Raw genomic sequence first — 27,241 nt, 5'->3', positions numbered from 1 at the left:
AGGGGCTGAATAATTTTGCACGCCCAATTTTTCAGTTTTTGATTTGTTAAAAAAGTTTGAAATATCCAATAAATGTCGTTCCACTTCATGATTGTGTCCCACTTGTTGTTGATTCTTCACAAAAAACTACAGTTTTATATCTTTATGTTTGAAGCCTGAAATGTGGCAAAAGGTCGCAAAGTTCAAGGGGGGCGAATACTTTCGCAAGGCACTGTATATTCAGTATTTGATGGTTCTATTATCTCCTTTTCTTTCTCAGGTACCTTCGACTGGGATTCTCTCTCTCTCTCTCTGTCTGTTGCCTCCCCCTCTTTATTTGCATCTCCTGTGCCCTAAGGCACCGTGGTATCCTAATCCTGCAAAGTACTAAACTATAAGTTTCTCTTGAACTTCAATGTTAAAACTGTCCACTCAAAATTAAGCTAAAATCTGAAAATGTTTAAACACTTCCAGCTCAACAAAAATCTTAAACTAAATCAAGACAAATTATTTTATCCCTCATTTGAACTTGATGCATCCACAGAAAATAAAAAAGGTTAAATAAAAAGTCAAATGTTAAAACTATCAGATAATGAAACAAAAGGTGAAATCAACAAAGCAATCGTGCAGCACTATTTAGTCTAAAGGCCCATGTCCGCTGCCTTGCCAGCGAGCTTATGGAGGAATCAGATAACAGAAACCGACTCAACACATTAACAGAAATAAAGAAAAAAAAACTCTAAATCTGTTCTACCCAGCCAAGAACATGTAATTCAGGAAAACAATCATCTGCACACAGTCTCAAACCTAACCACACCAAACTCAAGCTCACAGACACACACGCACACACACACGCACACGTAGATAGAGAGGCCAGAAGATGGGGCACAGAGTTGAATTTGACTTGCAAATGAGTATGCAAAATATCCCTGGTCTGTGCTCCGGTAAAGTGTGTTTCAACCTGAGGCTAAATGTTAGGGGAGACATACTGAAGAGCGGATGTCTCCCATGGGCTGGTCTATTTCATGGGAACCCTACACTGAGGACACTTAAGTTAGCAGACACTGAGTATTTACTAGGTCTCAATCAATGGAAGCCATTACATCCATGTGCAGCCATATCTTAATTACATATACAGTTAGCAATGCTTGACATAAACAAGCCCATAGAAAGTATGAATTGACGCCATTATTTTTTTTTAAAAGTTACGTCTCAAACAATATGAACTTCCCCACTCTCAATCAGCTAAAGGAAAGTGCCTTTCATCCATGTTTACGTCATCAGAGGCAGGAGCTGGATGGTAGGAAATAGAGCTGGAGACATAGAGAGGGAGTGGTGTGACCAGGCCGAGCCTAACACACACAGATTACCGAAGAAGAGAAGATAAAGGACAATCAGTATTTAAATCCAGGGAGTGGATTATTTGTTTGTGTAAAGCATCCGATTGGAGGTAAAGCCATGCTCTTCTCCAAGACCCAGCTGGGAAGGCTGAAGTGGAAAAACATTGACGAGGCTTGAAGCTGGATGTTGTCTACTAATATTACATTCATATCTTCCTTTAGTTTGGCCTTTACATGTTTTGCCTTGAATCTCAATGCTATTAGACCAGTGAACTAAAGGAGAAGTGAAACTGACAGCTGTCAGCAGCTTTCTTAATTTTGCCTGGACACCGGAAGTAGGTCTCTGATCATGTATAAGAGTGACAGGGTGGTGATACCAGTTGATTGACAGTTAGCAGGGGGAAGAGTGTGGTGGATCAGAATGAAAATAGTGACAGCAGCCATCATAGCCACAGCACGTAGGCACTTTGTCATCCAAATATGGCATTGTCTCTCCAACCGCCACACAATCAGCTGCAAGACATGGGTTTCTGACTGTACATGATGCATTGAAAGAGAGACAAGGAGAGAGGGAGAGAGAGAAGGGAGAAAAGATGAAAAGGGAGGGAGAATGACTGAGCCGGATCAACAAGAAAGAGAGTGAAAATTAAAAAGAGAGCGAGAAAGAGGTGGAAAGAGAGAGGGTGAAATCTGGGGCCATGCAGCAGGCATTGAAGGGCAAGCCGGGCGTGGTGAGTGTGTGATAGTCTTATCATGGCTGCCCCACACTGTAACAGTCGGAACACGCCAGAGGCAAGACAGGGAGGAGTGAACAGTCCCTTGACAGAGATAGCACCCAACACAGGCATAATCTGTGAGACACAGGGCTCGGCAGCACGCACCCAGAGACAGAGAGTTTCTAGATCCCACTGTGTGTGACACCCCAGCTCCACCACACCACACGACAGATTGTCACTCCCAGCATACCCTATTCCGCTGCCTCATCATCTCCCACAAAGCACAGAACTTCATAATATGGCCCAACGCAGGAAGCACAAACGTCTTATCTGACTCTCCTTTAGAAAAGCATGGCACTAGGATTCTTATTCAAACAGCTGTCACACCAATATCCTCTCCATTTCAGGGATGGTGGGAAATGTAGTTATGTGTAACATACACTTTGACTGAGTTGGAATGAATATAAAATGGTTCAACTGAAACAGGAGGTCAAAACAAAAGACTGCCTATCCGAGGGACACCAGCCATCATCAAGGATACAAAGAAACAAGAAGCCGATGGAAAACATATACTGTTTATCTTGAGTCACACCATATTAGCTTATATAATGCCCTAAAGGCACAGAAGTGGGAATTTTAAAAGTAAACAGAAATGTCTATCACTAAATTCTGCTTCTTCCCTGCCTAAGCAAGTCCTGTCTGACTCTGGCATCACAACTGAGAAGAATGGGATAAGTGACACTTTTAATAATAATTTTATCTCTGCAGTCTTTTTATTTGAGAGAAACGGTGGTGTAGTTGACCCTGGTCAGTCAATCGACAGCTCTTCCCTCTGCCAGCCTCTAGCGGACTCAACGGTTAACCCATCAACTTCTAGTGAAACTTTATTTTCATTTCTCTCAATTCACTATCTCTGATGTGCTAGACGACTTAATTAAGATTGGTGTAAAATAAATGTAGAATAATACACTGTGGCTGATATGCTTGATCCATTTTTGCTGCAGCTCTCTGCCCCCCTGATTGCTGAATCTTTAACCCATATTTTAACCTGATGATTATATCTGGTACTATCCCCAACGTTTGGAAGGTATCCACTCCACAAAGGTGGTGACCCTTGTGACCTAAATAATTATCGGCCTATTTGTAAACTTTCTGGCCCAGCTATGTACACTATACAGTGCATTCGGAAAGTAGTCAGACCCCTTGACTTTTTCCACATTTTGTTATGTTAAGGATGTATTCTAAAATGTATTCAATTGTTTTTTCCCTTCATCAATCTACACACAATACCGTATAATGACAAAGCAAAAATAGTTTGGGATTTTTTTTGTATCAAATGTATTCAAAATAAACAACTGAAATATCACATTTGCTCAATCCCATAGGCCGAAGCACAATTGGCCCAGCGTCGTCCGGGCTAGGGGAGGGTTTGGCTGGGGTAGGCCGTCATTGTAAAATAAGAATTTGTTCTTAACTGGCTTGCCTAGATAAATAAAGGTTAAAGCTTTGGTAGCGATTACAGCATTGAGTCTTCTTGGGTATAACGCTACAAGCTTGGCACACCTATATTTGGAGTTTCTCCCATTCTTCTCTGCAGATCCTCTCAAGCTCTGTCAGGATGGATGGAGAGCTTTGCTGCACAGCTATTTTCAGGTCTCTCCAGAGATGTTAGTCCGAGCTCAGGCTGAGCCACTCAAGGACATTCCAACTTGTCCCGAAGCCACTCCTGCATTGTCTTGGCTGTGTGCTTAGGGTTGTTGTCCTGTTGGAAGGTGAACCTTCACCCCAGTCTGAAGTCCTGAGCACTCTGGAGCAGGTTTTCAGCAAGGATCTCTCTGTACTTTGCTCAGTTCATCTTTCCCTCGATCCCGACTAGTCTCCAAGTCCCTGCCACTGAAAAACATCCCCACAGCATGATGCAGCCACCACCATGATTTACAGTAGGGATGGTGCCAGGTTCTCCAGACATGACGCTTGGCATTCAGGCCAAAGAGTTCAATCTTGGTTTCATCAGACCAGAGAATCTTGTTTCTCATGGTCTGAGAGTCCATTAGGTGCCTTTTGGCAAACTCCAAGCGGGCTGTCATGTTACTTTTACTGAGGAGTGGCTTCCGTCTGGCCACTCTACCATAAAGGCCTGATTGTTGGAGTGCTGCAGAGATGGTTTTCCTTCTAGAATGTTCTCCCATCTCCACAGAGGAACTCTGGAGCTCTGTCAGAGTGACCATTGGGTTCTTGGTCACCTCTCTGACCAAGGCCCTTCTCCCCCGATTGCTAAGTTTGGGCATGCAGCCAGCTCTAGGAAGAGTCTTAGTGGTTCCAAACTTCTTCCATTTAAGAATGGAGGCCACTGTGTTCTTGGGGACCTTCAATGCCGCAGAAATGTTTTGGTACCCTTCCCCAGATCTGTGCCTTGACACAATCCTGTGTCGGAGCTCTACGGACAATTTCTTCGACCTTATGGCTTAGTTTATGCTCTGACATGCACTGTCAACTGTGGGACCTTATATAGACAGGTGTGTGCCTTTCCAAATCATGTCCAATCAATTGAATTTACCACAGGTGGACTCCAATCAAGTTATAGAAACATCTCAAGGATGATCAATGGAAACAAGAGCTCAATTTCGAGTCTCATATCAAAGGGTCTGAATACTTATGTTAATAACGTATTTCTGTTTTTTATTTTTTGTAAATTTGGGAAATATTGTAATACCTGTTTTTGCTTTGTCATTATGGGGTATTGTGTGTAGATTGATGAGGAAAAACATTACATTTAATCCATTTTAGATTAAGGCTGTAAAGTAACAACATTTTGAAACAGTCACTGTAGGCACTGTATGCTGCTGTTACTGTTTATTATCTATCCTGTTGCCTAGTCACTTTATCCCGACTATATGTACATATCTACCCCAATTACCTCGTACCCCTGCACATCGACTCGGTACTGGTACCCTGTGTATACAGCGGAGTTATCGTTACGTGCATTTATTCCTTGTGTTATTACTTTTCTATTATACATACTTTTTTCTCTCTCTGTATTTTTGGGAAGGGCCCGTAAAGTAAGCATTTCTATGTTGTTTACAAAGCATGCAACAAATACATTTTGATTTGAACTGCATTTAAAAATCTAAATTTCTTAGATTTTTCACAGAGCTTGTAATGCGTTTTAAGCATTGTTATGGACTTAGAACATCCAATTTGGTTGTTTTATATAAAAAAGTGTGACTTTGAGAGAAAAACCTGAAAATTTTGAAAAAATCTGAAACCTGTGATTTTCTGACTCTGTTGACAGCCTCATTCGTCTGTTTCAATAGTAGGCTTGCTGTTAGCCTACTTGCACAGTACAGCTTGGATTGGCTTGACTGTGAAAGACCACTTTCATTGGTTTTATAATTTTAGGTAATCCAGAGTGTATGTCAATGTTTCTCACAAAATCTTTCAAACAGCGTGCCTTTCCTTCACCGGGCAGGTTGATTGGGAAATTTTGGACAAAATTATAGTATACCCACTTCTCCAGGCACCACTACACCAATACTCCCCTAGTTTGTTTTTTTAAACTAATAAATCAAAGGGAAATCTGAGGACTATACCATTTTAGAACCTTGGATGTCACAGACAACGTGGTCTCAGAGCATTTCGTATTATTCTGTATGTAAATCAGAGACATTACATTTTGTATGGTATGTATTAGTCCTTCATCCACTTTGTATGATATGTTACAAATTGCAATTCGTATGATAAATGATGTATTACAATTCATACACTATGTGCAATAATTTAATTTACCCTTGCACTCTTTCTAAACAATGCACACATTTTTTTTTGAATGGCAACGTGTAAAGTCTACCAAACGCAGTGCACTCTGTTTTTTAACTGATTCTAGTTTTGGTAACAAAAAAGTATACGGAGATAAAATGTTTCACAGATTAGAGAATTAGCAGAATGTCGGCAAAAATCCATATGGTTCATCTATTCCCACTCCCGGCAACTGGACTTCCTCTCGTCACCATATTTGACAGTGAGTGGAAACGCCAACCGTATGCTTAACATTTATACATCCGGTTACATATCGGGCTCATTGTTCAATGTGGTTTATCCGTGTAGCTAGTCTGGCTCTCTACTGGCCCCCTTTGGCTTAAAATTGCTTTACACACTTTAGGTCTAGTCGAGGAAGAGGTTGAGTTGAGTTCTAGCACGAAATTTAACACAATTTTTCGATTACCCCTGGGGTTGTATTTTAACTAAATAAACTATGGTCTGACATCAAACATACTGATAGGCCTACAGCTCCAATTGTCTAACAATTGTCAATATTTGGTTGGAACTTTAAACACGTCCAATTGTTTCCACCCGTAGGAGTTAATTGGTAGAAATGTTTGAATTGTATACAAACCAGAAAACCACATTTCTATCTGTGAATTGTGTTGCTAATTAGCCAGCATGAGGGCATTCAAATAACATACTCCGCTCAAAAGGTGAGATGGCAGCATCGGGGCTGGACGATTTGAATTTTTACAATGAAAGCGATAACCGTCACGCGCCAGTCAGGCTCCGGCAGCGCAGGCGATGAAGTTTACCACTGTGGGTGGGGTGCCTGGAAGCTCCGCGACTCTTTCCTTATCAGATGACAATAGACTCGTTTGTGTGAAATATCAAGGGATTATCTCCAATGTGGAAAATATGTTGGAAACTATTGGGGGTATACAAGGGGTGAGCAACCTACACACGTCAATCAACGCATGCGCGACTAATCAATCACTTGATAGCTGTTACTCAGCTTGCAATGTTAATGGCTGTATAGCTAGCTTGTCCTGATTGGCTATGTTATAATTCACACCGTATTCGTTTACTGTACTAACTGAGGTGCTAGTGCAGCTATGCAAACCTGCTCACATGATATGTTGTTGTTCCCATTCTCACCACCGCAATTTGTATTGTTCTGCTGACTATGATGAACTAAAAATGAAATGTTTCTCTACAGACCTATACTGACCCCAGCAGGCGGTTGGAGCTGCGCTTTCGCTTTCGTTCCAAGGACCCGTTCTGCCACCCTGTCTTTGGAAATCGTTTCCAATCCACCAACCTGCTGCTGCACGTGAAAATTATTTTGCGCAACGGCAACCCCGAGGAATCTCCAATCAACATGGACATCCTGGATGTCATTGGGACAACATACAAATTCCAAGGTTCAACTTCCTAATCACAAACACTTGACCCCATTATATCACTGTATGATTCCTTTCCATTGCCTCCCTACTTTGATCTGTGCTGTTATAACTCTTCATTGTGTATTTGTTGATGTATGTTGTACATTGTTGCAGGGATGGCTGACTTCCAGTATCTTGCGGACGGCTCGCATACATCCCTCTACAATAAGATACTCTTGCGTAAACCAGAGAATAATGAGTTATTTGAGCAGCCTGTGCCCCTCTTCATTCCTCCACCCATCTTCTCTCGCCTGGACAGTGCTGTGGACTACAGTTACCAACCTGAAATCCAACACAAGTAAGCAGGGGCACTGGGGCAGGCGTGTGAGCAACACTACACACAGTTTCACCCTCATCACAGGTAGTGTGTTAAGCTCAGAAACAAATATGCCAAAGGACATCAACATGTTATGTAGTGTGTCAGCAGTAATGCATTAGAATTCCCCCCCAATAACGTTACACAACGACGTGTTCAACAACAGGAGCAAGACAGGAAAGGGAGGCTGTTATAAATATGCAGGTGCTCATAGATCTGGCCATTGGTCAACCCATAGGGGTGCCATGCAAATATCTGTCTGTATTGATGAATTTTAGCTAAATCATTGTGAACTTGTCTCCCGTGCAGAGAAGGCTATTGTCCCCCGACAGTATCCAGGAATAATCTGATTGGTTTGAGTCGAGCCCGTCGGCCTCACAACGCCATCTTCCTCAACTTTGACGACAAGAATGTCCCCACGGAGCCCCTGGAGGCTGCCAAGTCCAACTGGAAGAGGGTGTGTGTTCACCCCAGTAACATAAAGGCAAAGGAACAAATTAATAAGGTCAATATACTTTGCATTGGGCTTCTGAGGTTGTTACTCAGTTACTTTTTTTTACAAGCCGATGTGAAGTCTGCATACATTCACCTCTGAAGGTAAATAATGTACTTACATTCAGTAATCTTGCTCTGAATTGTCATCCTGAGGGTCCCAGAGATACATTCTAGTGTAGGTTTGTTTGATCAAGTACATTTTTATGTTCAAATGTAGGAACTGGACTCTACAGTTTGACTCCTCTGCTGTCTATGGCTCCATACCCACCCCTCCCGGCCATCTAGATGTATGACAGTTAGTGTATAAGCTAATGATCGATCATGTGTGACATTCCTGGGAGTGTGTAAACCTACTTTTTTTTAAATTATCATAGCATTTCTGTATGTTCTCTATAGTTATGTACTTCGAAATGTATCAATTGACCAATTCAGCACATTTGGGCAAACTCCTGGCAGACTTTATACAAAATATTGTGCAGTAATATAATTCTTCCCTGGATCAGTCTGAAACTTTTCACACACACTGCTGCTATCTGGTGGCCAAAATCTAAATTACACATAGATTCCAATCTGAAAGTATGGCCTTTCTCTTGCATTTCAAAGATAATGGAACAAACCCAAAAAATAGAAACCACATGTTTTGTTGTTTGTATTTTCTTTTACCAGATCTAATGTGTCATATTCTCCTACATTAAGTTCACATTTCCACAAACTTCAAAGTGTTTCCTTTCAAATGATATCAAGAATATGCATATCCTTGCTTCAGGTCCTGAGCTACAGGCAGTTAGATTTGTGTATGTCATTTTAGGTCGAAAATTGACAAAAAGGGTACGATCCTTAAAAGGTTTAACACTGATGCGTTAATCACAGATGCAAAGGAACATAACTTTGTTTTCAGTTTGAGCCTTTCTTTTTTCTCCTAATGCTATTTCAAGACCGAAGCCTTTACTTGAGCCCATAGGCTAGTTTGTATTTTATCTCTATGATTTAGCCTATACTCTTTACATCTCCATATACAGATGATGTTCCTACAGTATATGCCCATGGGAAATGTACACATATAAAGTGTTATTTAATAATGGTGCGTACATTGCTTTGATGTCCCCTCTATGTTATCTTTTCCCAAACCACACTGTGTGTAGATGTTTGAGAGCCGGCCCATCTGGTCCCGGAACTCGGTCAAGGCCAACCTGGACATCCACCCTGATAAACTGAAGCTGCTGCTCTCTATCGTGTCCTACTACATGCTGAGGAGATGTAGACCGCCAGTGTTATTCAAAGTCGGGGTTATTGGGAATTGCAATGGTGTCACCATGTAAACAACAAGTTGGATAATAATTAAGAGTGTGGGACCATACAAACATTTTTTTTAGATCATTTGAAAAAGACAATTTGAGTAAATGTATTTATTACTTCTCTCACTTTTGATGAAAGAAATTACATTTGAATGAATTGAAGGTTATTTGTTGATGGTAAAATTGAAACATACTGGTTTTGACTTAAGGTTGTGTCATGAGATTCGGGGCGGTGCCGGCAGAAATTCTGGCCAAAACAAATTGGGTCCCCGACATCTCTCAATTTACATGCCATGTCCTGTTCAATTGCAGAATTCACTTAAATTGAAACTCTTGTGAAGTGGTTGACAGGGGAGAAGGAGAAAGTGAAGAGAAACAAAAAGTGACTTATTTAGTCAATAGGATATGAAATTAAAGCAAATTCCTCATAATAAACTCAAATTCCATCCAAACCTGACATGTGTGTTTCCCCTGAACTGACAGGCCCCTGGAGGAGCCTCTGGGTGAGGTTTGGCTACGATCCTCGCAAGACAACAGAGGCCAAGAAACACCAGGTGCTGGACTTCAAGATCCGCTGCAGTACCAAGCACGGTGAGGAGTGGGGGCAGGGTGGAGGTTTGGTTCAAACTAATCTTAAGGGACTCTATATAATTTAATACCACAGTCTTTGTTAATACAGTTCTCATGCTTTGTTTTATGAGACCCTGTCTGTTTCCCCCGTGACTTTCTTTAGGATATACTATAAATGACATGCCAGTGAAGGCCAAGAGGAGCACGTTCAACTATACCCTGCCAATCACACTCAACAAAGCAAGTGTGTGTGAGACTGTGTGTGTCTTAGTGATGATTGCCTCGCTAATGTCCCTCTTTGTTGTACAGTTCCCCAGGCTGCTAATGTTACAGATTTAGCCACCCGAGGGCCCTTCCAGGGGACATAACACAGTGCTGTGCGTTTTCCCTATGCTGAGGTGCTAATAGTTTTCTCCCTACGTTTCTTTTCAGGGCTGGTTTTATTTTAATATTACCACCCACCAGAATGTCATTGTTTATTAATCAGAAACACCTGCACAGTTCGTCCTCTACTCAGGCAATATAAATCGGGTCTGCAATGTTTTTGAACCTCTACTTTTTTTTACCAGCAAAATATGATAATTTATCAAATGTCACTTATTTTTGCATTAATCTGTATTAAAAATATACAGTGCCTTCAGAAAGTATTCATACCCCTTGACTTTTTTGTTGTGTGTTACTGCCTGAATTTCGAATTGATGAAATGTAGATTGTTTGTCACTGGCCTTACACACAATTAGTGCTGTTGCGGTGACCGTATTACCGCCACACTGGCGGTCACGAGTCATGTAAGCAGTCAAATTCCACGTGACCGTTTAGTCACTGTAATTAGTCTTTTCCAAGCTCTGCTGCTGCTGATGGTCATTAGTAGCCTAACAAACTTGCTAACTGCCTGGTACTCAGCACTCTATTGTCCCTCTAATCACTCAGACATCAATGCAAATGTATATAAACAGGTCATATATATATATTTTTAAATATATATATATTTTTCAACTTTCCTAATATTAAGCACATTGTTTAACGTTACAACAAGAGTATAGCCTACCTGGCTGGCATGAAAATGAACCACAGGAAAAGCGTCCTCCATTCGCTATTTAAGTGCATAGATTCCATGTATTTTTTTCCGCTGCCCCTGTTTCGAGACCGGTGAATGATACCATTCTAAATCAAAACACGTTACACACATTATATTATTTAGTTTATGTAAAGACGAGATTTATTCAAGAATACTCTGATGGGAGACAATATTAGCCTATCACTTGTGAATGATGCCCAGCATAAGAAACTACGTTTTTTTTTGCGACGTTTTCGAATCATAGTCACACTCCTCATGTAGCCTAGCCCATAGGCCTATATGTTTTGATCAGGTTTGTATCACAACTAAAGTGGCCAAATAACTTCTTAAAATTAAGCACATTAATCAGCTTTACAAAGGTTTAGAGCCTAACTGGCATACAGAAGCAGCGTGTGACTTTCAAGTTTGGGGAAGATAATTATCACCATAAAAATGCACCTTTTATAATAAAACCATAATTGCATTTGCGGTCCCTTTTGATAAGGGTGTTTTCCCGCGAATGGAATATTTGCGCTTATAGCCTACTACTGCCATGTGCACATTGCTGCGCTTATAATGTGAAGAAATAGCCTAATAGTTTATGAATATTTTAAGCTAAACATTCTGATCTGTTGCTTCAGCCATTGCTTAAATATTTTATTTTTATGCTTGTGGTTGTATTCATTTGCCATTAATTGTACCTATGTTTGGAATATTTATTTATGGCACAGAATAGAATAGGTCGACTTTTGGACTATGGGGGAATAGTAGATTGACATAGGCTAGTGTTTTTGCTGTTCGTTAGGCCTACTCCTCTTGTTGGCTGATGAAAAGTAAATTTGGACAGTTTTTGTAGTATCTTCAATATGTACCTCGGAATTGGATAAGGATGCACGCAGTTGCGTCCCCGATGTGTCTGTCTTCACTTGTAGCCTGTGAGAAAGACCCGATCATGTGACGGAGAGCCATGTGAGTGAGAGGCGCTTCGCATTGTGCAGCACTCAGGGAGAAGGGCACAACACAGCACTCCAGGCCGCAAAAGCCATAAATGCTGCCGTAAAATTTGAGGCATTATCAAGTACTTGTCAAATTGTGAATGAGAGACTATTGGAATGTATACAGCCTGTGCAAAAACAAAGCAGAGCTCATGCCTTTTCAAGTGACTTTTTTTCAAATCATCATTAGTCTCATCATGCAGCTTTACAATGTATTAAAAATCCAAACATATAGCCCAACATTTGAAGAACTAAAGTTATATTAATAACTCTAAATTAAGCATATTCGAGTACCTATTTCTTTGTTAACCACTCAACACAGAATAGCCGCATGTGGGCTCTCCCTCATCGTTTGGACAAAATATTGATATTTTTATATTTTTGTTCAATTATATTCTTCATACTATAAAGTAATGCCTCGGAATTATAAGCTAATCTTGTCTGCTAAATGAACTAATGTAGCCCACCGCCATTTGGCATAGCTTAACATAAGGACCTAACATAAGGGTGACTTTGTGTATGCTATTATTTTCTTCTGAAATAGACTACATTTTCTTCATATCATGCTTCTTTAGATCTGTCTAAATAATGGATTTATTGTGAAGATGTAGGCTATATTACATTGATTTAATATACTTTTTTAAATGTAGATCTTCCAAAGGTTGATTAAATAAACGGTCAATTATAGACCAACAGTTATTTGCTTGACAATCACCAGCTGACCATTTTGTGACCACCACAGCCCTACACACACTACCCCATAATGTCAAAGTGAAATTAATTTACAAATGGAAAGCTAAAATGTCTTGAGTCAATAAGTATTCAACCCCTTTGTTATGGCAAGCCTAAATAAGTTCAGGAGTAAAAATGTGCTTAACAAGTCTCATATAAGTTGCATGGACTCACTCTGTTACCCCACACATACAATCATCTGTAAGGTCCCTCAGTTGATTCAAGTCTTTTTTTTAAAGCAGACATTGAATATCCCTTTGAGCAAGTTATTCATTACTCTTTGGATGGTGTATCAATACACCCAGTCACTACAAAGATACAGGCGTCCTTCCTAACTCAGTTGCCGGAGAGAAAAGAAACTGCTCAGGGATTTCACCATGAGGCCAGTGGTGACTTTAAAGCAGTTAGAGTTTAAAGGCTGCGATGGGAGAGAACTGGATGGATCAACAACATTGTAGTTACTCCAAAATACTAACCTAATTGACCGAGTGAAAAAAAGGAAACTTAAACAGAATTTAAAAATTCCAAAACGTGCATCCTGTTTTCAATAAGGGACTAAGTAAAACTGCAAAAAATGTGACAAAGAAACAAACTTCATGTCCTCAATACAAAGTGACAAATTCACCTTTCAGCAGAACAATAATAAGGACAAATCTACACTGGAGTTGCTTACCAATACGACATTGAATGTTCCTGAGTGGCCTCGTTACAGTTGACTTAAATCGTCTTGAAAATATATGGCAAGACTTAAAAATGGCTGTCTTGCAATGATCAACAACCACCTTGACAGAGCTTGACTGAATTAAAAAAATAATGTGCAAATATTGTACAATCCAGGTGTGCAAAGCTCTTAGAGACTTATCCAGAAAGACTCACAGCTGTAATTGCTGTGAAAGGTGATTCTAACATGGATTGACTCAGGGGGTTGAATACTTATGTAATCAAGATACATGAGTGTTTTTATTTTTAATGCATTTTTTTTTACAAATGTTAGAATTTCTCTTCCACCTTGACATTAAATAGTATTTTGTGTAGATCGTTGACAAAAAATGACAAATCCATTTTTATCCCACTTTGTAACACAACAAAATGTGGAAAAAAGCAAGGGGAGTAAATACTTTCTGAAGGTACTGTATATTTGGTCAAATTGCATGTGATATGATTGCATTTTGGAACCCCATCACCCCAAGATTAATGGTTTTAACCATGCTCCACTACTTTGATTGGTGCAACTAGAATCACAAGTAGAGAGAATAAAGTAGACGGTGCGCGTCAAACGTCTGATTGATGACCCTATGTCCGGATGACGCGTACATGCCCAAATATGGGCATCCGGCCAGGACATCTTTGCGGGAAGGTGTCACGTGGTGAGTTTAAAGGCTGCGATGGGAGAGAACTGGATGGATCAACAACATTGTAGTTACTCCAAAATACTAACCTAATTGACAGAGTGAAAAAAAGGAAACTTAAACAGAATTTAAAAATTCCAAAACGTGTACATCCTGTTCCTGTTGTCATGTGTTAGAGGGTGTGTTATTTTATATCTATATTGCATCTATTCCTTTGAAGTTGTCATGATGATTGATGTGTAGGGACCTGGTTGAACTGGGGGGAGAGTTATCACAAAGGGGTATAGCGTGTTCACGGGCTACGAGACCCGTTGGGAAGGTACCCCTGACTCCTCAGGAAGAGTATTTCACAGGGTGAAAATACAAAGAATGAATGGACTTCCATGTGGATGCGTGGAGTTCTATATCAGCAACGAGGAAACCCGCAACCAAAATATTCGTGATGGTGGCTGACTGGGGATTTTAGGTTGCGCATGCTTATTCCTTTTAAAAGTTGGGATCTAATGGAATTGAAAACGTTAGTGGTTGGATGCTCTTTTTGTACAGAGCCAACAGCGGCAGAGCATTGTTCGGGCTAAGGAAGTGCATAATGAATACGAATCCTGAGGATTATGATTCAAAGGAACCCCAAGAAGGTACATCGTCAGAAGGGTCAGCCCCCGAAGAAAACTAAGTGCGCGGCTGCGTTAACCACGCCCTGATACCCAAAAGACTGGTTCAACAATAAAAGGAGGCCCAAAAAGCCTCCGGTTCTTCATTTCAGCATATACCATGGATATTCATACAATATACCTGGACTCCGATACGTCATGTGGACCAAACCCTAAGGACACTCTGCCTCGCAGCCCAACATTCTACTCCCCCCAGGCAAGACACCCGACACCTCCTACATGTACACAGCCTGAGGATGGACACCATCAAGGCCTCTGTAGCCACACTTTTAGACGTGGTGATTGGAGAGTATATAAGAGAGAAATTCATTGGTTGTGAGATCAATCACCCCAGCCAGCGCCGTCATCCGTCCCTATACGAGCCCCCAAGATACTACTTATTCAACCATTTTTAGGAGCTGGTGGAAAGACTGTGGTCCTGCAAGTTTATACTGAAAGAAATCCGACACATGCCGCGGAGCTGAGCAGACGTTGACAAACCATCAGACGACAGTTCCAGACTGTTGCTCTCAGCAGCCTCTTGCGAGCCTGCCGACATGCTGGCTACTCTCCTCCGGGAAATTCAGGATGGTAACGGAGGTCTTTCTATGAAAATTGATAAGAAATCGGCTGAACTCCATTCTTCCATTGACGACCTGAAATCCTCCATGAATGATCTCCTTTTGAGAACGACTGAGGCAGAGTTGCGCATTAGCACAGTTGAAGATACCATCGCTCGACATGACCAGGTCTTGATACAACTGCAAAAGGACAATGCCTACCTCAAAAACAAGGTAGATCAGATGGAGAACCAGAGTAGACGTAGTAACATCCGTGTGGTGGGATTGAAAGAGGACAGCGAGGGCCGTGACCCGGTCCGTTTCTTCACTCGATGGATCCCGAAGGTCCTAGGCATAATCAACTTCACCAAGCCGCTGGAAATCGAACGCGCCCACAGAAAATCAGTGCCGAAACCCCGGCCAGATAGCCCCCACGGGCCGTCCTGATCAGGTTCCTCCGTTTCCAAGACAGAGAGAAGATACTGCAACTCGCAAGAGCCAAAGGGGACATCACCATCGATGGAAAGAGGGTCAGCCTTTCCCAGATATGAGCGCAGATCTCGCCAGACGTCGCAAGCAGTTCAGACCTGCCGCCAAAGCACTGAAGGAGAAGAACATCACCGGCTACCTCATCCACCCTGCGCGGATGAAAGTTCAGTACAAAGGCCGAAGCTATCTCTTCAACACACCGGGAGAAGTGCACACTTTTCTCAAAGAACTGAGCAACGTCTGAGCCAGGACGGTCTCTCTGGGGGATAAAATGCAACGTCTGAGCCAGGACGGTCTCTCTGGGGGATAAGATGCAACGTCTGAGCCAGGACGGTCTGTCTGGGGGATAAAATGCAGTTTGTTTGTTTTCTCTGACTGAACTGCTGGTATCTCCCGGTCACTATAATTTATTTGTACATTTTCAACTAACCGTCTCTTTCCGGGGTGAGTTCTATTACATTTACAGGAGAGTATATTTTGGTTTAGTCCATATCTACTGGGCGAAGCAATAAATGGGCTTAGGCCCACTGCTTTCCCCCTCATTTATGTTAATCTTTCGAAAAGAGACTCAAGCAGCCCTTACCGTGGGCAGTAAATATTCAACCATAAATATCTATTCACAACGTTTGTTTTCAACTTAGAGAGCTCGCAGGTTTTAGTTTACGCCAAGGTTTAGCTAGTAAGAGCAAGATGGAAAGCGAGCAGCAACGTATCTCTACAAATGTATTCATGTTTGATTGTTGGGGATTGTTGTTTTAGTCTAACAATCGGGGTGGGTGGGATTTTGATGATTTTTTCTTCCTTTTTTCTATGTTTATTGTTTCCTTCCTAAAGAGAGACACAGGTCACTTTTGTGCTCAAACCAAAGTTGAAACATTTCCTAATTATCTGCATATGATAGATTTCTATTCAGTTACATATTTGAAACCCAACCTATGCTTAATCCACTAAAATATGTCACATTCAACGTAAAAGGTCTTAACAGCCCGATTTAAAAGGAAAAGAGTCTATACATACCTTAAGAAATTAAAGGCTGACATTGTGTTTTTACAAGAAACACATCTTACAGCCAGTGAACACAAGAAATTGAAGAGGGAATGGGTAGGACAAGTTTTTGCATCCTCTTTTAACTCCAAAGCAAGAGGAACTGCAATTTTGATAAGTAGACACATCCCCTTCTGCGTCAACAACACCATCTCTGATCCCTCTGGCATTTTTGTTTTGGTGCAGGGTCATGTGTTTTCAGAGTCTTGGACCCTATTGAATATTTATGCTCCTAACTTCGATGACCATATGTTTATTCAGAATGTCTTCCTTCAGGTCGCTCAAGCACCACCAGGATGGCTACTGGTTGGAGGAGATTTTAATTTTTGCTTAGATACAGTTCTTGATAGGTCTTCTGATAAACCCTCACTTCTTACCAAAGCCGGCAAGCTCACCATGTCATTCATGAAAGATCTCAATTTACTAGACATCTGGAGACAGTTGCACCCACAGGATAGGGACTACTCTTTTTATTCACACCCACACAAGACACACACATGCATAGATAACTTTTTACTTTCGACACAACTGTTTCATAGAGTGTTAGATGTCGAGTATCTCCCCAGATTGCTTAGTGACCATTCTCCTCTGGTATTATCAATCTCCATTCCTACCAAGGTAAATGGAGCATATAGATGGAGACTAAATTCTACACTCCAAAAGCAACCTGAATTTTGTGCATTCATCAAAGAGCAGATCAATATTTCTACTTTGACAAACAAACCCTCTGCTCCTGACAGCTTCATTCTTTGGGACACATTGAAGGCCTATCTGAGGGGACAGATTATTTCCTATACTAAAGGGCTGAAGAAAAAACACGGTGCGGAACTGAGTGCCCTTGAATCTGAAATCTCAGAGCTAGAGAACCTACCAAAGAGGCCCGACTAAAGATCTATACAGGCTTTTGGTAAATAAAAAACTTAAATATAATATTCTGAACACATATCAAGCTGAGAGGGCCATCACTAAATCAAAACAGCGTTATTATGAGCTTGGAGAGAAAGCTCACAAAGTATTGGCATGGCAACTGAAAGCAGAGGAAAGTAAGAGGACAATTAATGCCATAGAAACTCTTACTAAAGAGATGTCTTTCCACCCTACTGAAATTAATAATACTTTTAAGAAATACTATGAAGACCTCTACACTTCCCAATCAAGCGATGATCTATCAGAGATAGACTCCTTTCTCTCCTCTCTCAACCTCCCATGCCTGTCAGGGGAAGACAGCGAGCGCCTGAGTGAACACTTCTCAGTTCCTGAATTGTTGGAGGCCATTAAATCCTTACCTTCTAAGAAATCTCCTGGGGAGGATGGCTTCCCTCCAGAGTTCTATAAAGAATTTAGGGAGCTGTTGGTACCCTACCTTATGGAGGTACTTAAAAAAGCCAGCGAAGACAACTGCTTTCCAGAGTCCTTCTCTCAAGCAGTGATTACTGTAATCAACAAGAAAGGGAAAAACCCGCTAAAGTGTGCCTCCTATAGACCAATCTCTCTCCTTAACACAGATTGTAAACTGGTCACCAAGATGCTATCTAAGAGACTGGAGTCATGTCTTCCCCTGTTGGTCAACCCAGATCAGACTGGCTTCATAATTAATAGATTGTCCTCCAATAATCTCAGAAGGTTCTTTGATATAATTCACCTTGCTAACAAAAACAAAATACCTAGTGTCGCAGTCTCCCTCGACGCTGAAAAGGCCTTTGATCGGGTTGAATGGCCATACCTCTTTCGCGTCTTGGAAAAGTTCGGTTTAGGTATCGTGTTTGTAAATTTGATAAAATCACTCTACAAATCTCCTAAAGCTAGGATTGCTACCAATGGGATTACTTCCTCCTCTTTATAGGGGGAACAGACAAGGTTGCCCAAATAGCCCCCACCTCTTTGCCCTCGCCATCGAACCGTTGGCTGAGGCTATTAGAACGTGCCCTGACATACATGGCTTTGAGGTGGGCCCCCATACCCATAAATTATCACTCTTTGCGGACAACCTTATCTTATTTCTAACAAACCCAGAACACTCCCTCTCTCACTTGCAGATCCTACTACAGTGTTATAGTTCTTTCTCTGGATATAAGGTCAATTTTGATAAAAGCGAAATCTTACCGTTGTCTGTCTTTGACCACTTGTGCTTGATGGTACAAGCACAAGTTTCCTTTCAGATGGTCGCCTATGGGCTTCACATATTTGGGCATAATGGTGGATGGTAATCTGAACAACCTCTATAAACTCAATCTGGCCAGTTTGTTGCAAAAGGTGGAGGTTGACCTTTGTAAATGGATGGACTTACCTCTCACTCTACTGGGTAGAATCAATGTAATTAAAATGAATGTCCTGCCCAGGTTTCTATATCTGTTTCAATCTCTCCCTATCCCTGATCCCGCAGCATTTTTTTCCTCTCTTGACAAGATGACCAGACGGTTTATCTGGCACGGCAAAACCCCTAGGGTTGGCCTGGATAAACTGACCCTTGATTACAGTCAAGGGGGCTTAAACCTCCCCAATTTTAGAATGTACTACTGGGCTGCACAGTCTAGGTTTCTGGCTCAGAGGTTTGACAATGGTCCCTCGCCTTCATGGTTGAACATTGAAAAGCTTGAGGTAAATGATGACACTGGGGCAGATTTGTTTTACAAATGGGACAGAAAATCTATAAAAACCATCACAGACAACCCTTTAATCATACATTCTGTCCTGGCATGGTGCAAACTGCATGAGCTGTTCGGACGAGGGGATTCCTTTCCCCTAAAACCCCTTTCCCCTAAAACCCCTTTATGGAACAATAGATTGATCTCTATGTTTTTCCAGAATAGTAACTTTAGACCATGGTCTGATAAGGGGATCACTCTTCTGGAACATTGTTACGAGGAGGGAGTTCTTATGTCTTTTGATCAGCTGAAACAGAAATACCACTTGCCTACAGGGACTTCTTTAGCTACCTACAACTACGAAACTTTATTAGGGTGACTCTCAAGGGACAATGGAACCTACCTAAGATGTCACCTATTGAACAACTCTGCCACGCAGACCAACCACTGTTCAAGACCATTTCCCATGTATACGATGGTCTTATGTCAGGACTAACTCTGCCTGGGCTAGATAAACCCCGACTTAGATGGGAAAAAGATCTGGGGATTGATCTTGGTGAGGATCTATGGAGTGACCTATGCAGGGATGGTGTTACATCCACATTGAACTCCAGATACAGACTGATCCAGTTTAATTTCCTCCATCAGCCCTATATCACCCCATCTAGACTGCACAAGTTCAACCCAGATATCTCCTCCCTATGTTTTAGATGTGGCTCAGATGAAGGAACATTCCTCCATTCCACTTGGCAGTGTTCAAAACTACACGGTTTCTGGCAGGGGGTATGCAATACCATATCCTCAATTCACGGGGTTGCATTCCCTTTAGACCCGGAGGTCTGTCTACTGGGTAACTATACTAACACCAATCTTAGGCAAAGCCATACTATAAAGCTAACAGAAATATTGCTAGCGATTGCCAAGAAATGTATTGCCTTGAAATGGAAATTGGATTCCTCCCTGCCAGTTGTAATGTGGCTATCAGAAGTTAATAGTTGTATCCCTTTGGAGAAAATCACTTACTGCTTGAGGAATAAGTTAAAGACATTTTACAGAATTTGGAAACCTTTTGACTATAATGGAGAATCTCCCCCCACATCTCATTGTTTGAATCTATATATAATCCTCACATAATGTTTCACACGTAATGTAGAATATGTAGCCTACGGCAGGTGATCCAATGTCTCGTTATTATTTTTTTCTTATTGTATGTTTGTATATATAATTATCTTTATTTTTTGTCACGCTCATCTGTTACTGTCACCTTGTCCTATTGTTGTCTAATATCTTTTCACTTTTGTTTTGAATGTTCTTAATTGGAAAATGCAAAAATAAAATATTTAAAAAAGAGAAAAAAAGAAATCCGACACACCCTGGTGGACGACAACAAATACAGGGAAGCTGTGGTGGCTGATGTGATGACTTTCTGGCTCAATAAACCCCAAGAGACAGAGTGACAATACATATTTGTTATTTAGATTGTAAAGCAATGGGTAGCTATATGCATACGATGTTAGAGAGAATAAATACATTTTTTTCTTTGGAGAGAACTTACAAATGTTATGCATCAAATTATTGAAAATAAAGTGAACAATGTATCGTTCTACACAACACACAATACCTGGGCTAATGTAGAGCGTGTGCTAAAAATGAAGTGAATCATGTACGACATACGGGCGAGAGTCTACAATGGACACAACTGGTATCCCGTCTTGTGGATGATTCTGAAGAACTAGAAACAACTTTGTCTAAGATTTTACTTTATTTATTTGAAACACCGTTTAATTGTAACATGTATCATATTTGTTGTTTATATACTTAATTAGCAGATGTGTGTGTTTGAAAAATTCAGCGACACAAGCCTGTAAATCTAAACCAAACATACAAGGTGTTACATGCTTGGATCGTTGAGAAAACGGGGACAGGTATCCTGCAACGAATCCTAAATTGTCTGTATACGTAATACTTGATGTTTGCAAAAATTAAAAATTAAAATTAAATGTTGTCGTTATTTGAAAATGTCTCATTAACGTTAACGTTGAAAACCATTTATTATACCCCCTCTAACCTCGGGTCTTATGGGGGTAAGGAGCGTTTACAGAGAGCTATAGCCGAAGAAACAGGTAGCCAGTTAAGCGCTGCTCAAGTGAATGAGTGGTTAGCAGAGCAGGATGCTTATACTCTACAGAAACTATTTCCAAGAAATAGAGTTTTTTCCTACTCATCCCTTGTCCCAATTTCAGGTGGATCTATGTGACATGCAGGCCCTTGCAGATAAATATGATGGATATCGCTACATGCTAACGGTTATAGATATTATCTCTAAAATAGCATTTGTAAGGGTCTTAAAAAATAAGAGCGGGGCAGAGGTGACCCGGGCCTTTGACTCTATCTTGAAGGAAGGAGGAGCCCCCAAGAAAGTGCAGACTGATGGCGGAAAATACTTTTTTAAATAACACTTTTCAGAAACTCATGAGGAAGCACAATATAGTACATTTTGCTACAGGCCCGGATTGGAAAGCTTCAGTTGTTGAACACTTTAACAGAACTCTGAAGGAGCGGATGTGGCGATATTTTACAGCTCACAACACGCATAGATATATCGATAAATCGATATAGTTCAAGATTTAGTAAATGGGTACAACAGCAGCTACCATAAGAGTATACAGATGAAGCCCTCCAAGGTCTCTTCTGAAAACTATTTTCAAGTCTTTAAAAATCTGTATGGTTTGTTCCCTCTTTGCTGTAAGAAAAAGTAGTGGGGGACTTGGTGGGTGACTTGGTACGTATATCCAAGTTGAGGGGTGTTTTCAACAAAAAATATGAGCACGGTTACAGCGATGAGGTGTTCACAATTACCGAATGTCTACCGCGCATACCCCCTGTCTACAAGTTAAAAGATTATGACGGGGAGCTTATAGAGGGATCTTTTTATGAGAAGGAATTACAGAAGGTACAGTCGGGTAAAGACAAAGTCTTTCACATGGAGGTGATTCTAGATCAAAAGAGAGAAAAGGGTAGAAAATGGGTGCTGGTCCGCTGGAAAAACTGTCCCCAAAAGTTCAACAGTTGGGTATTAGAGCACGATGTGGTGGAGGCATCGGGGGTTAACTTAAACCCTCATGCATGATAAATACAACTTCATTCGCGTGTAAACAGGAGTGCATCATGGAACACTGCAGCTTCTACCTAACTCCCCAGTAATGCGTCTGCACATATATATCGTAATAACCAAAGTTCGAATTATACAACCAATTTTACAAAGCCTATAGAGTTATCATAATTTTTCCAACAATTGTTTACAGACAGATTATTTCACTTATAATTCACTGTATCATAATTCCAGTGGATCAGAAGTTTACATACACTAAGTTGACTGTGCCTTTAAACAGCTTAGAAATGTCCAGATAATGATGTCATGGCTTTAGAAGCTTCTGATAGGCTAATTGACATTATTTGAGTCAATTGGAGTTGTACCTGTGTATGTATTTCAGGCCTACCTTCAAACTCATCATGGGAAAATCAAAAGAAATCAGCCAAGACCTCAGAAAAAAACATTGTAGACCTCCACAAGTCTGGTTCATCCTTGGGAGCAATTTCCAAATGCCTGCAGGTACCACGTTCATCTGTACAAACAATAATATGCAAGTATTAACACCATGGGACCACACAGCTGTCATACCGCTCAGGAAGGAGACGCGTTCTGTCTCCTAGAGATGAACGTACTTTGGTGCGAAAAGTGCAAATCAATCCCAGAACAACAGCAAAGGACCTTGTGAAGATGCTAGAGGAAACAGGCACAAAAGTATCTATATCCACAGTAAAACAAGTCCTAACTGACCTAAGACAGGGAATTGAAAAACTGAGTTTAAATGTATTTGGCTAAGGTGTATGTAAACTTCTGACTTCAAATGTGTTTCCAATGACATCAGCGGTGTGCATCATGTGATTTTTGACCAATTGTGAGTAGGCATTGCCTACTAATTGGTTGTCATTGGAAACTTATCTTTCAAAAAATTTTACCATAGAAATGGGCTGTTTTCACATGATGTTGGGGTGGTGCTGGAGATGAATATGAAGTTGAAAAATTGGGAAGTTTCCCTTTTATGTTGAGCAGTGATCTTTCCCTTTATTGTCCACAATGGAAAGATCAATTGAGGAGAAGTGTATCAGTTATCAATAAACTATCAGTTGGGTAGCTTATCTGGCTGTGCACATAACCATAACCAATGGAAAAGCTACACGAAACACAGCTCCAAAAATCTTATCTAACTCAGTCACCATGGATATTTCAGTCCATGCTCAAGGTCACATATATTGCCTTCAAAAACTATTCCCACCCACATTTTTGTTTTCTGACAGCCTGAATATAAAATGTATTACATTGAGATGTTATCATTAATCGACACCTAATACACCATAATGTCAAAGTGGAATTTTGTTTTTAGACAAAATTTATAAAAAATGAAAAGTTGAAATGTCTTGTGTCAAGTATTCAACCGAATTTATGGCAAGCCTAAATAAGTTCAGGAGTAAACATTTACTTAACAAATCACATAATAAGTTGCATGGACTGACTGTGTGTGCAATAATAGGGGTTAACATGATTTTTATGAATGACTACCTCATCTCTGTACCCCACACATACAATTATCTGTACGGTTCCTCAGTCGTGTAGGGAATTTCAAACAGAGATTCAACCACAAAGACCAGGGAAGTTTTCCAATGCCTCACAAAGAATGGCACTGATTGGTAAAAACAATAACTGACACTGAATATCCCTCTGCGCATGGTGAAGCTGTTAGTTAGGCTTTGGGTGGTGTATCAACACACAAAGTCACTACAAAGATGCACATCTTTCAGAACTGTGTTGCCGGATATATGATGGTGATTTTAAAACCATTACATAAACTATTTTCAGCAAACTTAACATGTATAAATATTTGTATGAACATAAGATTCAACAACTGAGACATAAACTGAAAATGTTCCACAAACATGTGACTAACAGAAATTGAATAATGTGTCCCTGAATAAAGGGGGGGGGGTCAAAATCAAACGTAACAATCAGTATCTGGTGTGGCCACCAGCTGCATTAAGTACGGCAGTGCATCTCCTCGTGGACTGCATCAGACTTGCCAGTTCTTGCTGTGAGATGTTACCCCACTCTTCCACCAAGGCACCTGCAAGTTCCCGGACATTTCTAGGGGAAATGGCCCTTGCTCTCACCCTCCGATCCAACAGGTCCCAGACATGCTCAATGGGATTGAGATCCGGGCTTTTCGCTGGCCATGGCAGAACACTGACATTCCTGTCTTGCAGGAAATCACACACAGAACGAGCTGTATGGCTGGTGGCATTGTCATGCTGGAGGGTAATGTCAGAATGAGCCTGCAGGAAGGGTACCACATGAGGGAGGAGGATGTCTTCTCTGTAACGCACAGCGTTGAGATTGCCTGCAATGACAACAAGCTCAGTCCGATGATGCTGTGACACACCGCCCCAGACCATGACGAACCCTCCACCTCCAAATCGATCCCGCTCCAGAGTACAGGCCTTGGTGTAATGCTCATTCCTTCGATGATAAACGCGAATCCGACCATCACCCCTGGTGAGACAAAACCCTGACTCGTCAGTGAAGAGCACTTTTTGCCAGTCCTGTCTGGTCCAGCGACGGTGGGTTTGTGCCCATAGGCGACGTTGTTGCCGGTGAGGACCTGCCTGTACGGACATTGCAATTTATTGCCCTGACCACATCTGCAGTACTCATGCCTCCTTGTAGCATGCCTAAGGCACATTCATGTAGATGAGCAGGGACCATGGGTATCTTTCTTTTGGTGTTTTTCAGAGTCCGTAGAAAGGCTTCTAGTGTCCTAAGTTTTCATAACTGAGACCTTAATTGCCTCCCGTCTGTAAGCTGTTAGTGTCTTAACGACCGCTCCACGGGTGCATATTCATGCATTGTTTATGGTTCATTGAACAAGCATGGGAAACAGTGTTTAAACACTTTACAATGAAGATCTAAAGTTATTTGGATTTTTACAAATTATCTTTGAAAGACAGGGCCTTGAGAAAGGGACGTTTCTTTTTTGCTTTAGTTTATATGAGTGTGTCTGTCTGTGTGTCTGTCTGTCTGTCTGTCTGTCTGTCTGTCTGTCTGTCTGTCTGTCTGTCTGTCTGTCTGTCTGTCTGTCTGTCTGTCTGTCTGTCTGTCTGTCTGTCTGTCTGTCTGTCTGCCTGTCTGTCTGTCTGTCTATTTAGATAATTTGTCATGCTGTAAGACCCAGCCACGTTTCATCTTCAATGCCCTTGCTGATGGAAGGAGGTTTTCACTCAAAATCTCACGATACATGGCCCCATTCATTCTTTCCTTTACACGGATCAGTCGTCCTGGTCCCTTTGCAGAAAAATAGCCCCAAAGCATGATGTTTCCACCCCCATGCTTCACAGTAGGTATGGTGTTCTTTGGATGCAACTCAGCATTCTTTGTCCTCCAAACACAACGAGTTGAGTTTTTACCAAAAAGTTATATTTTGGTTTGATCTGACCATATGACATTCTCCCAATCCTCTTCTGGATCATGCAAATGCTCTCTAGCAAACTTCAGGCAGGCCTGGACATGTACTGGCTTAAGCAGGGGGACACGTCTGGCACTGCATGATTTGAGTTCCTGGCGGCGTAGTGTGTTACTGATGGTAGGCTTTGTTACTTTGGTCCCAGCTCTCGGCAGGTCATTCACTAGGTCCCCCCGTGTGGTTCTGGGATTTTTGCTCATCGTTCTTGTGATCATTTTGACCCCACAAGGTGAGATTTTGCGTGGAGCCCCAGATCGAGGGAGATTATCAGTGGTCTTGTATGTCTTCCATTTCCTAATAATTGCTCCCACAGTTGATTTCTTCAAACCACGCTGCTTACCTATTGCAGATTCAGTCTTCCGGCCTGGTGCAGGTCTACAATTTTGTTTCTGGTGTCCTTTGACAGCTCTTTGGTCTTGTGCATAGTACAGTTTGGAGTGTGACTGTTTGAGGTTGTGGACAGGTGTATTTTATACTGATAACAAGTTCAAACAGGTGCCATTAATACAGGTAACGAGTGGAGGACAGAGGAGCCTCTTGAAGAAGAAGTTACAGGTCTGTGAGAGCCAGAAATCTTGCTTGTTTGTAGGTGACCAAATACTTATTTTCCACCATAATTTGCAAATAAATGAATAAAAAATCCTACAATGTGATTTTCTGTATTTTTTTTATTTTGCCTGTCATAGTTGAAGTGTACCTATGATGAAAATTACAGGCCTCTGTCATCTTTTTAAGTGGGAGAACTTGCACAGTTGGTGGCTGACTAAAAACGTTTTTGCCCCACTGTATAGTTTGTTAACAAGAAATTTGTCGAGTGGTTGAAAAACTAGTTTTAATGACTTCAACCTAAGTGTATGTAAACCTCCGACTTCATCTATCTATATATATATATATATATATATGTATAATATATCAGGGGTATTCAAATCTTACCCTACGAGGTCCAGAGCCTGCTGGTTTTCTTTACGACCTGATAATTGCACCCATCTGGTGTCCCAGGTCTAAATCAGACCCTGATTAGAGGAGAAGATTGGATTTAAAGCAGTGGAACTGGCTTTGATGTTCAGATTTGAATTTGAGGGTTATAGACACTAGTATACATGTTCATCTTGAATCAGTTGAAAAATAAACATTTCATCTACTGTACCAGAGCCCACCATGGAAGCTACTATGACAACGTCCCTCCCAACTTTATTTTTCTGTTACCATCTGTCTGGGTAGAGGGGAAGTCACTATGACTCAGGGTTATGGACATTGTGAAACCCTGGCTGGAACAGATGGGAGGGG

The 27,241-nt window shown here is 41.2% G+C and overlaps 1 protein-coding gene across 2 annotated transcripts; it reads left to right on the top strand.

Moving 5' to 3' along the window:
• The first annotated feature begins 2,443 nt into the window (after nt 1–2,443).
• On the top strand, nt 2,444–10,194 carry LOC115123502 (general transcription factor 3C polypeptide 5-like). 2 transcript variants are annotated; one of them, XM_029652857.2, is made up of 7 exons: nt 2,444–6,745; nt 7,017–7,221; nt 7,357–7,540; nt 7,868–8,015; nt 9,196–9,368; nt 9,832–9,939; nt 10,082–10,194. In XM_029652857.2, the coding sequence occupies exons 1-7, from the start codon at nt 6,602–6,604 to the stop codon at nt 10,095–10,097; spliced, it is 978 nt and encodes a 325-aa protein (XP_029508717.1). In that variant the 5' UTR covers nt 2,444–6,601; the 3' UTR covers nt 10,098–10,194. The 2 variants fall into 2 exon arrangements, with proteins under 2 accessions (XP_029508717.1, XP_029508708.1); XM_029652848.2 differs by having other exon boundaries at nt 7,868–8,063.
• The last annotated feature ends 17,047 nt before the right edge of the window (nt 10,195–27,241 follow it).

The sequence above is a fragment of the Oncorhynchus nerka genome, linkage group LG4, assembly GCF_034236695.1.
Source record: "Oncorhynchus nerka isolate Pitt River linkage group LG4, Oner_Uvic_2.0, whole genome shotgun sequence".
Lineage (NCBI taxonomy): Eukaryota > Metazoa > Chordata > Actinopteri > Salmoniformes > Salmonidae > Oncorhynchus > Oncorhynchus nerka.
This window is presented reverse-complemented; position numbering and strand designations above follow the sequence as displayed.